The sequence below is a fragment of the Cryptomeria japonica genome, chromosome 5, assembly GCF_030272615.1.
Source record: "Cryptomeria japonica chromosome 5, Sugi_1.0, whole genome shotgun sequence".
Taxonomy (NCBI): domain Eukaryota; kingdom Viridiplantae; phylum Streptophyta; class Pinopsida; order Cupressales; family Cupressaceae; genus Cryptomeria; species Cryptomeria japonica.
In genome coordinates, this window is record NC_081409.1 from 68,304,892 (window position 1) to 68,317,522 (window position 12,631).

Sequence of the window (12,631 nt, forward strand, 5' to 3'; positions counted from 1 at the left end):
GTCTAATGAAAACTGACTCAGGTGTGAACTCCACAATTTTCTTTGTTGCCCCATGTGTGATTTGATAGATGGAAAGAAGATTGTTTGTCAAATGGGGTACACACAACACATCATTGAAATAGATATCCCCAATGGCAATAGTTCCTTTCCCATTCGCATCCATGTATGTATGATTGCCCATCAAAATCTACAGCATGGTGCAAGGCTCAAATGTAGAAAACATAGATTGCGAAGATGCCATATGATGAGAAGTCCCCGAATCTAGAAGCCATCTCCCCAAATCATGACTTGTAGTAGCACAAAGAGCTTGTCCTTTTCTTTTCCAAAAAGAGTGAGTCTTCCCACTTGTTGAGGCCATGAATGCTTGCCCTTTCCCCTTTGATTATGAGGAAGTGGAAGGTGATGAATCCTCCTTCTTGTAGGCATTAGGCAAGTCAATGTTGTTCTTTTTGAGGATATGTAGGAGCTCATCAATCTTCTTAGAATGGCAACGATGCTTCTCATGACCAACCTTTTTACAATAGGCACAAGTAGGTCTCTCCTCTTTTGGTGAATTGTCCTTCTTGGAAGAGGATGAATCCCCTTGTTGTGGAGAAGGTGGTGCTTTGTCCTTAGGCTTTGATTTGCCTTTCTTCTTGTTTGAGTTGTCATTTCCTTGATTTCCTTTGTTCCCTTGAGTTGCCACATATGCTTGAGACTTAGAAGTCTTAAGAATGCCCATGCTTATCAACTTAGTTTGTTCCATCATCAACATGTCGGTGAAAGCATCAAATATAGGCATTGTGTATCTTGAACCCATTGTCATCCTATGGGTTTGGAAACTAGAAACAAATGCTGCATATTCTTGTGGAAGCTTGCCATCAAATTGAAGATCAATTGAGTATCCTTCTTATCAATGCCACAATCCTTGAGTTGTGCCCTCAACTCTTTTGCCTTAGTGACATAATCTTGTATTGTATCAAAGTTCTTGGGATCTAACATGGTGAGATCACTATCAATTTGATATCCACTAATCTCATCAACTTGACCATACAAGTCTTAAAACTTTTGCCAAGCATCCTTAATTAAGGTACATTTTTCAATATGAAAGATGAGATCCTTTGATACATACTTTCTTAAGGTACCAATTGCCATGATGTTCTTAATGAGCCAATCCAAGTGACCATTGGGATCAGCCATAGGATCAACATGAGCAACAATAGTTCCATCAATGTAATGAGTTAACCCTTTTTCCATTAGTTTACTCCATGCATCAATTTTCCAAGTAGCATAATTATGTGGAGTTAAGAGAGGAAACTTAGGAGAACCCATAGCAGAAAAATGAAAGAACACAAGAGAACAAGAGCATAAGAGCACAAGAGACAACCCCCCCCCCCAAATTCACTCAATCAAAGTACCCCCCCAAAATGATGATTTTGGCACTTTATATGTAGTGCGTGTACAATAGGCCACTTGCAAACAATGGCAAGGTGGACTTCTGATTTTGTTTTACAACTGCCCCAATAGGCTTAGAACTACAATGCAAAAGACCAAAAAGATAGATCTATGCAATACAAGTGCCAAATTGGCCAAAAAAGACCATATGTTGAAAGTACAATTTCCACTCAAAATCTCTACAAACTGACAGTAGATTATGAAAGTAGACGAAAAAATCGTGCACTTTAAAAAAAAATGGCACCTGAAAAGGAGTTCATATGAGCCCAAACCGAGTCCTGGAAATAGCAAAAACGAGGATTGGACGGGTACAATCACCAAAAACTGATTTTTCTGAAAAACCTATCCACCCAAATCAGAAAATAACACCACCACGTGAAAGTACACGAAAAAATTAGCCCATTTCAAAAACAATTGCATTAAAAAAGGAGCAAAAATGAGCAAGAGATGGCCATTTGAAGTTGAACTGCAAAATCAAAAAGCTCAATGAGAGGGGCCTGCTAAATTTTTTTTTTAAATTGAGAGGTTAAATTTGACGACCGTATGACCATCGTAGAAAACTTCACTCCCCTACTGACTACACGTCCGTACTGCTGACGTGTCACAATTTGATTGGCCGAAAAAGATGACGTGGCAGATCATGTGGATGTACGGACAGTGACTGGATGCTTGCGTGGCTGGACACGTGGCAAGCTGTGTAGGCACCAACTGGGTGTTGCGTTGGTTAAGGAAGATAAGGGCACATGGCCCTATGTAGGCAGCTACATGTCTGTCCACCGTGGCAGGTACGCGCCATGTGGTCGAATTTGATCATGTCGCGTGGCACTAGGTTGGAGCTCTGGGAAGCAGTGGCGGAGCCCGAAAGTGGTGCACCTGCAGTGGGCGGACAAAGGCAGCGACAGTGCCGGTGGAAGGAGTATGTTTGGCGGGCCCTGCAACAGTAAACGGCCAGGAGCAGACCTGCTGGAGAAGGAGCAATGGCAGGAAGGGAGCTCGGAGTGGAGGATGTCGAAAAAGATCGTTGGCTGGGAAAGTACATGTCAGGTTCTTGGAGCACGAACGGCCAGAGTACGAGCTGGAGCCAACGGGAGGAACAGTGCGGCGAGCTGTGGGGAGGCGGGGCCCCCGAAAATGACAACCCCTACAGAATATGGTACGCCCTGCAATAAATGCAGGCTATGGCGAGTATGAGGGGGGTGGTCATGAGACCCCCCCGAAATATTAAATTTTGATTTTTTTTTTAACAATAAATTTTCAATAAACACTTTTACAAATAATATTTAAAAAACTGTGAAATGAATTTTTTTGAAATATATAAAATTCACAGAAAATTAAATATATTTTTTTTCTTTTTTATTTTTGCAAAATTGTACCGTACCGCTCAAATTGGGCAAAAATTTTCCTCTAAGCCCCGAAATTGACTTTCACCCAATATAGGCAAATTTATAGTCAAAATTCATGGAAATGGCCACCCGGACGCAATAGCAAGGTCGGATCTGGTTTAGGACGCCTCTATAAGATGTTGCTCCTCAAATCTGCCTCTTGACCTCCTTCAAAGACGCAATAAAATCTCTCCAAAGGCTATAAAAAGGCTCTCCAACCGCTCTGATACCAATGTGAGATTATGCTTTAAGTAGCCAAGATCAAGGAGACCACAAGATAGCACAATGATAAGAGAGATAAAATATGACAAGAATAAATTGTATTCCTATCAATAATGCCAAAAGAAATCAACTAGATCATCAAGAATTGTTACATACAATGTAGATGAGCCTGCTTATAAAGGGAAGGCTGAGAAACAAGAGAGCACACAATGATGACATATGGCTCAATGAGATGAAAGGGTAGGTAGGGGTAGGTAGGAGAAATAGAAAAATATTCCACATGAGGTGGATCACCCACCGAAGGTGGAATTATCACTCCACAATAAGTGGATATGATAAAGTAAGAACAAGATCACACCATAAAAGATGGAAATTCTCCTACATACACACTCCCAATGTATGCACATCTCCCTAAGTGTCTCATATGCAAACTACATTGTTATGCAGGTACCTAAGTAAACTTAAGTAAAGTGTAATTGTATCCAACAATAATAAATAATTGCACCAACAAAAGCAGTTATGTCATGTCCCCTTTTATTTAAAATTTAATTTTGGCATTTATTAACCCATTTGTTCTTCCATGGGTTAATTGAAAAGCTTAGGGAGAATAATTAATTTAATATTAGAAATGTCCAAATATTCTCAATATCAAAAGAACATTTATATATTAAATAAAAAATTTAAAAACACTTAGTGGGGTGTTGGAATTTGTGCCATTTTGGGAAAGTTGTTGCAGGATGAATTTTAGAAAGTTTTCATTGTTACAAGTGGAGGAGAATCTTTCATAACTTAATGACAACTTTTGGAAACTGTCAAGAATTCCAAAGGAGGGAGTTTGGATTTGAACTTGTGCCATTTTGAGAAAGTTGGTGCAGGATAATTTTTAAAATGTTTCTGTTGTTACAAGTGAAGGAGAATCTTTGATAACTCAATGACAAATTTTGGTAAGAGACAATTAAATCAGTAGGAATTCCAAAGGAGGCAGTTTGAATTTGGGCACCCAAATCTTGCATACATGATGGATACAAATATTGGAATTTTGGAAATTTTGAGGGTGGTTGATTATCATTTTTCTTCTCTACAGTTGCAGATTTGCAGAAAGCTTCTTCAGTGGAGGAAACCTCGTTGAAGTAGAGAGTTTGTGGACAGAAACCCATGGGCATTGTATGAGGAAAGGATGGAAACACTTGTTCATAAAGGGCATGAAGAGCACACGGTTATACTAAGACGGGGGGCGGGGGGGGAAGGGAGGCGGGTGAATCAGTATAACAATAATCTTTTACCAATTTAAACTTTTTCAACTTCAATCATAAGTATATAACTTATCTCATTAACATGTATTCATTGCATACCAACATTCATATATGATCTAACTAATATGAAAACAAGTAGAACACAAGATATATACATGGAAACCCTTACGGGAGAAAACCACGGTAAATCAATGCTTTTATATATTTCTTCTTTTACAATATTTGTAGGCACCAACCCCTAACACTGCTTGTGAGCACCAACCCACTGGAAGCACCAACTCCCAAATCTGATTTGTTAGCACCTACCCACTGGAAGCACCAACTCCCAAATCTGATTTGTTAGCACCTACCCAATGGAAGCACCAACTCCCAAATCTAAATTTTGTGAGCACCAACCCACTGGAAGCACCAACTCCCACTTCAGAATTTGTGAGCACCAACCCACGTCATATAAATCTGATTTTCCACTTTGATAATGTTGCTATCTCAACGGATGATGGATGCACAATTTACATAACTCTCTTCCACAAAACTGCTATATTATCTTCCACAAATCTATCATGATCTCTTCATAAATCTGTCATAATTTCTTCTTCAAAAATCTTCTATGAACTCCTCCACCAATCTGCTATAAGTTTCTTATAGATCTACCACAATATCTTTTATGAAGTCCATACATCACCTTCAAAACTGCCAATAGTTTGTTCACAATTTAGTCACAAGAATTAGACAAATAATTCACTATATATTCTATCATCTTCTTCTATATATTCATCATTTGTGAGTTAATTTGTCTTGTATACTATCCTCTTTCAAATCTGCATATTTACATTCACATATCTTCTTGTGTATATGATTGACTTCACACACACCTTGCACTTTCAACCACAATTCACAATCTCTATTTATATTTGCATTTCATCGAGAAGACATGTCTCTTCATAAGAGTCTTCTCCAAAATAAGTCACATCTTATCAAAACAAATGACTTCTTCTTTAGTAATCGTACCTCCTCTTGCAATGATAACTATTATTAACTTGAATCATACTAATCGCTGTCACATATATGAAACAAATCTGCCTTTAATCATAATGTGGTGACTAGAGAGAGAGTCGACCCAATGCGTAATAATGATTGTTTGTTATTTAAACAAACAACAATAATATCGCACCTTTTCTTATAATGAATCACTTGCCTTATTTTAATCACCGTATTAATTAATAACATTCTTATCCTTGTTTCAAGTGGCTGACCTGTATTTTAAAAGATCATATCTCCTTCTTTACCAAGATTCGCTGCCTTTGAACATTAATTGTTTTATCAAAACAAAATTTAACAAACAAATGCCTTATTCATATCGCTTTTATATAGGCACCATCTTTATTAATCTTATTTAGACAATTAATCACTGCCTCTTCTTTAGAATCGCTGTATATTATAATTTTTTGCCTGTCACATCTACAATCGCATCTGCTACCACTTTCACGTGAATCGCTGTCCATTGGCAATTATTGTTTTCATTTGTCTAACCGAACAGTCACTGATTTTTATACAAATTAATCTTTTCTTATTCATAATTGCTAATCTTCGACTTATATCATTCACTGTTTGCACAACTATAATTCTTGCATCGAACATAATATTTCTTTGGTTTCTATCGCTGCCATTATAGAATATTGATCATCATATTTTCCTCATTACCATCTCAATCATAAGCGTAGTCAACTGTTCCATAAAGTCGACCATATCTGGTATTTACTGTATGTATATTGAGATTGGTGCATTATGGAAACACTACACAGTGAGAAAGCTGGAACAACATGCACTCGATATTGATCTTCTTATATTTGTAATGAAGTTGTTCCTTACTTTGATGAATATAGTCACTGCCTTTCATAATCGCTACCATTCATAAACTGAAAATCGTCTTCTTCGCTTAATACAGATCCGTAAACAATACCCACCATAGCAGTTGTCTTAATTCCTCATTGCTTGTCTTAATCAAATCTTCAATATGCTGTTGCTGCTCATTCTCTGCAAGTCACTGCTTTCTTATTAATAAAAATCTTCAATGAAGTCGTAACTATTACCATGTGTAATTGCTGCCCATAGAAATTGTTTTTAGTCATAACTGCTGCCATGTAATAGACTCCATACTGCTGGCATGATGATCACTATTTATATTTGTAGTCGATGCCATTTATCATAAAGACTTCAAACGCTGCTCTCTTTAATATTAACCACTATTTGTTACTTCTGAAATATTATCGCTGCATTTATTAATTTCTATCTATAATTACATTTGCTGTCAATTTCTTTTGTATTAATAGCTGATCACATTTCATTATCGATGTCTGTTCACGATGTTCTTCATCCACAATTGTTTGCATAGACTCCATACTATCGTGTTTGTAAAGTCGACTCCATAATACTCCATAATTTTCTTTATTATCTTCACTGTCACTGTCAATCAAAAACAACATCATGTACATCAATCATAATCCATTGTATCTGAATTGTTTGATTCAACGTCTTCTAATATTGATCTTCATCGGGCTGTTTAATCTTTGCATTATTTATAAATTTGTCTTGCTCTTTAATTGTTGACTTGTCTATGTTATGAAGTCTCTGTTTCATACAACTGCATCCCATATTCCTGTTTAATCATTATTTGTAAGCTTATTACTATATCATCGCTGCTCTTTATAATCTGCTAAATGAATAAGACTTGGATCTGTATAATTGCTCCACATCTCAATCTCTTATTGGCTCCTTGATATATCTCTATTGTCTTAATCTGAATTGAAACTTTCATATCTCACATATACTCGTATACATTGTGAATGTCTTCTTCTTCATTAAGGATTCTTGTGTCATAAGTATGGGATCAACCACAAGACAATACAATGAACCTTTTCAATCATGATGATAGTTGAACATAATAGGAACATTTATCTTGATAGTGATAGAGGCATTAATACAACTTTATCTCTACTTCTTTGAAATCAATGACAACATATCTCACTCAGAAATTGCGTTTGGGCTGAAGGAAATTTGGTGGATTGTTGGTTGCTTCATTTCCAGTTTCCAAGTTTACTTTGGGAGTTGTTTGGAGTTCTTTTCAAGCATAATTTTGTGATTTTACTGGTTGTGGAGGCTTATGAACGTGTTAAAGCAGTATGCTGCTGTTATTGAGTCTGTAATCAGTCCCATGTATTATTATTTTCATTTGAGGAACAAACCATTTAAGTTGGAGAAATTTAGAGTAGATCAGGTAGCATTGTTTTGGCATAGTTTGGTGATTTGTGTATAGAAGTTTGATGTGTGAACTGTGAAGACATAGTCAAGTTTGCCGTTAAAAATCTGATTTTCAGACTTGTTATATGTTGTTCCATGTCAGAAAATCGATGCAATAATGTTTTTGGAGAGCTCACTCCATGTTGTCTATTTTGGTACAAGATTAGTTAAATCAAATTTTCATATCTGAATTATATTCTGATTTTTTGAGGATAAGGACATTACAATTTACTCTATTACTTGAACATAAACAATCAACAAAATACTCAGTGCACAAATATGCAAAGAACTCAACAATCCTTGATCATTTTATTCAAAAGAAATGTTGCATTACGGATTGGAGACAATCATGTTGAACCATGTTTTCATAAACTTCAATTGAAATGTACATTACTATTGCAGAGAATGTTATTACAGACCTTCATACTCTATATCCTATAACGCGCTTAACAACTAGAGACTAAAAGCGTGCCCAAAATTGCATATTCCCGGGGCTATGTTTCCTATTGCTGTCTCCTATATGTGTGATAATATATCTCTAAACCATATACAATACAGATAAATATTAAAGAAATGATAAGTCTCCAATAACATCTCAAAACATAAATTTACCATTGGTTCATTTTTAAATTGAGTTCAACATAAAACTGAATGAATAATAAAAAATATTCATGATAAAGGAAATTACCTTGTTTAAATAATTCATTTGAGTTATAACACAAATACCCACTACCAAGGCAAATGCCCAAGTTTGTGGATATATAAGCTGATTCAGCCCTGAAAACGTTAACTTCAGAGCAATTCCTAACGCTTTGACACTCATAACCTGTAACAAGACAACAGGCATAAGAATAGGAGCATAGGTTGATATAAAGTCTGAGTCACAATTAAAACAAAGAAATGGATCTATTAGACAGCCCTGAGTCTGATGCATCAGATGAAATATAAACATTTTATAGCAAATATTAGGAATGACTAGTGAGACCTACCGAAAGAGACCCCATAAGGGAACAAACACCAATGTATACCATAATATGAGTGTGCCCATACTGTGGAACAAAATGGAACACGAGAACCAAAGTAGCTGCTATTACCACAGCTGCATATAACAAGAATGCTGTTTTCAAGATGAAAAACAACAAACATATCAGAATTCCAGTTACAGATATCCAATAGAGTAAAATAAAGGAAATCCATAAATACTTCAGATGCTTCAAGAAACATTGAAATGACAAACAAGTACAGATCACCACGTAAATGAATCTGAAAGCATGAATCTAAAAAACATATTACCTGGTTCAGTTGCAAGATCCCACACTTCCTTCACAGACTCAATATCCCGTTCTTGAGGGGCATGCAAGACAATTGTTGTGGAACCAACAACACAAAGAACACAACCTAGAATACCAAATATGTGTAGCTTCTCCCTCAGTATGATATGTGCAAGTACTGCACTGCACAAGCATGCATGCAAAAATGTCAATCCTTCAGCTTTTATCCCACTTTTGATCAAGTTTTCCTTTTGCAAATTCTAATTCTGTCCAAAAAACAAAGTATCAGGTCATAAACATGTCTCCATACCTAATAATAATGCTGAGTGCACCTAAAGGGGTGACAAGAATAGCTGGAGCAAATGCATAGGCTGCAAAATTTGCAACCTCCCCAACAATCACTGTTCAATGGACCACATGAGAGTCAACTGGTTTGTTAGATTATTCTGTGTAAATTTTGAATAACCCAAGTACCTAAAACACAATGAGTACTTGCAGCAGCACATAAAAATGGAAATAAAAATAATCATATATGACAAGACGAGCTTCTATAAAAACTATAGCAAAGTTTTACTTTTATATGAACATTTTGGATCACATTGTAATGTCCCCTTCTCAGTGATGTGCATTCAGTGGTCCATTGGCCTATTCCGGAGACCCATAGGCTATGTGGAAAGGAGAATTAGGGTTTCCAAATTTTGTGGAGTTCTGCTCGGACTTTTTAGGGTTTACCAGGAGGGAATTCTTCAGTTTTGTCTATGGTTTCCTTCTGGGTTTTTCATGAGCTCCAGGGTGGCATAACATGCATTTGATTCTTTGGTGAAGTGAGAACTTACTATTTGTAGTAAGTTAGGGTTTGGCAGTTTGGATGATGATGTCTTATTGAGCTTTCCAAGCTCTTTCTCCGGGTGCGAAGATCATGCTTTTTGAAGGAGTATTCCGTGACTTACTATTTTTAGTAAGTGGCATTATTGAGCAATTCTATTTTTAGTAGTTTGGACAGGATCCTGATCCGGCAGCAGTTCAGTGGTCTTCATTGCTCAGCTTCATCCTGGATTTTGTTGATGATCAGTACTAGAGTCATAAGTGATTTAATTAAATATTATTTCCTTATCCTAAGGTTTAATATTTAATTATTTTATTACTGATTAATCTTATATTGGGCGACTTAGGAAAAGACATTTATATCTAATATTATTGTTATTATTTCCTAAGTTAGACGTTGAAATTTGGAGAATGCATCAAGTTATTGTTGAAGACTTAGGCAAGTTCGAACTTGTTTAGTTATTGGTTAAAATGCAACTCGAGCGCCCACCTTGGGAAATGGAATGAAATGTCATTTGGATGCCATATGTTAGTGAAATGAAATGAAATATGGAGAGGTGAATTTGAGAGCATTTACATTTGAATTTCAGAGGGAAAAAACTATAAATACAGGTGCTTGGCCTCCCATTTGGATATCTTGAAAAATTGCATCGTTATGCTATCGGTTTGGCAATTGAAATTTGAGCTTTGAAGTGGGCCTTCCTAGCTAAGTGCAATTTCGCACTTGCAAGACAGTACCTAGTTGTTTTACCTGTCCTTTAAGTGATATTTGCGAGTTTGTTGAAGTGTGGGATTGTTGGTTTTGTTGTAGTTCGAGTTTTGGTGTGTTTCCGGGCTACTGGGGAAGTCATGGCTGAGCATATTTTCATTCATAAGTCTCCGTGTGACCTTCTGTTGCTTCTGAGTATTGGCTCCTTGGTTTTCAATGTCCTAGGCGATTCTTCCTGTAAGTTTGCATTGGTTTTCGTGGTGTATTGAAATTTATCTTGCAAATCGAACTTATGCTTTGGTACGCCCTATGTTGGAGGTGCTTTGGGTTGTGTGTCTTGGGTTTGGGGCATTGTTAGTTGTTGTTTATCTATTCTATCCTTATCGCCTTCTTTGTATCTTTCATTTGCATCTAGTTTGGGGGTTTTCCGTTGAGTATAGAGAAAGATATGAGTGATTTGGTGGGTTTTCAGCTTGTTGTCATAAAATTACAGATTTCCAGAAGTTGGTATTTGGGAGTGCCTTTCGTAGTGTGAGTAGGTTAGTTAATTTGGGAGTGATTTGGGGTATTTTTGGGTGAGTTTGGAGAGAGAATTGAGCATTTCTTAGTTTCTTGAAGTTGCTGGTTTGTGTATTATTGATCCTAGGATTTCATAAATTCATGTTGAAGGGTCTTTTGGGAGTTAGTAACTGTTTGAAGAAATTTATCAGCATTGGACAGCATTACTTCTCCATTCTATCTCTCTATTTTATATTGTAAGGTTAAGTAGTAGTACTACTAACCATTTCTGGATTGTAAGCATTCCCACTGGAAAGTGGAAGAGGCTGGCTTGCCGCCTATATTTTGATATTTGTTACTTAGTCCTCCCGCTGCATAAAAGGTTGAGTGATATCTGTTTGTATCGGTCCTCCTGCTGCATAAGCGATTGAGTGATGTTTAATGTAATGATCCTCCCATTGCATAAGCGGTTGAGTTGAGCTTGTTTGGTGTGTTCAGTCCTGTTGACGTGTATTTTGTACACCATCATACACAGAATAAAATACCTAAAGGCATCTTATCCTCTCTTGAATAAAGTCTCTAACTGCTGAAGATTCGCATGAAGGATCAGTTAGGATGACTCCAATGTTCTGGTTAGTAGGGTCTCTACGTGTGGACAAGCTCGCCGTGGTATGATATGATTTGCTGTATCCTCAAGGGGTCTTACGCTTCCGAAAGCCTAAGATTTTACTAAACTAAGAAGCTTTTCAAAAATAACAAAAGGATAGGGTTTTGAAAGAAGTTTAATCTAGTCTAACCCTAAGAGTGACTTCGTGTGAACAAGACTTGGTAAGATTCAACCAACTTCAATTTTGCCATAAGATAACAACTTAATTGAAATTGATGCGATCTTCTAAGGTAACAAATGATTTTCAACGCATCAAAGATCAAAGACACTACCACGAAGGTACATATCCAAGATACAATGATGATTGAAGGTTAAGTGATTCGGGTATTCTCCAGTCGACCACGCAAGGCGTTCCTACAATCAGCAAGAAGCTAGTGGTTTGGATTACGAATCCTACCAAAGATCAAGTCTCACACTATGTCCTTCAAATTAACACACTACTTTGATTGAGCATGATTTAAGTAAATTGAACAACCATGAAGATAACCAAGAAAGTTGCAACAAAACACCATAACTTCAATATTTCATTGATTTCCAAGTCATCATGTACAACAATTGCTTGAATTCCTTTCCTCAAAACTCAATCTTGCTACAAAAATAAAATTGCTTCTAACTCTAATCTCTCTAATACAACAAACTCTCTGATATCTAATTATTTTAAATGAAATGAAAAATGAGGGTATAAATAGCATCCTCAATTACAATGAAAGGTCCAGATTGAAAGTAGATCAACGGTCAAGATCATGACACCTAAACCCTAATTAGGGTTTGTTACAAATGGCCTCCTTTTTACTGAACAATATTAAATGCATAGCCAAATATTAAATTTGGCACAAAACCCTAGGAGACATAAACCAATGACAATTAAGATGCCATGTCATCTATAACAACCTATCATCTAGAATCTTATTCCCTTTCCAATTCTCTTTTTTAGCATATGCAATGAATCTTGATACGATTCCTTCGATCTCAGCAATTGGAATCTCGGGAAGATTCTTCATACTTTCTTCCAAATGGATGACTTGATCGAATGCATCTAGGAGAGCTGCGTCCCATGAAGATTCAAGTTCCTT

At 36.5% G+C, this 12,631-nt stretch overlaps 1 protein-coding gene across 3 annotated transcripts in view; it reads right to left on the reverse strand.

The window, feature by feature from the left end:
• Positions 1-12,631, reverse strand: part of LOC131032799 (probable magnesium transporter NIPA4) — a 72,107-nt gene that overhangs the window by 12,645 nt on the left and 46,831 nt on the right. For all 3 annotated transcript variants that reach the window (XM_057963853.2, XM_057963852.2, XM_057963851.2), the window contains 4 exons: positions 9,170-9,260; positions 8,882-9,042; positions 8,578-8,705; positions 8,277-8,414 (listed from right to left, as the gene is read on the reverse strand). In XM_057963853.2, the coding sequence (XP_057819836.2) occupies positions 8,277-8,414; positions 8,578-8,705; positions 8,882-9,042; positions 9,170-9,260 (518 nt within the window). The remainder of the gene's footprint in view (positions 1-8,276; positions 8,415-8,577; positions 8,706-8,881; positions 9,043-9,169; positions 9,261-12,631) is intronic.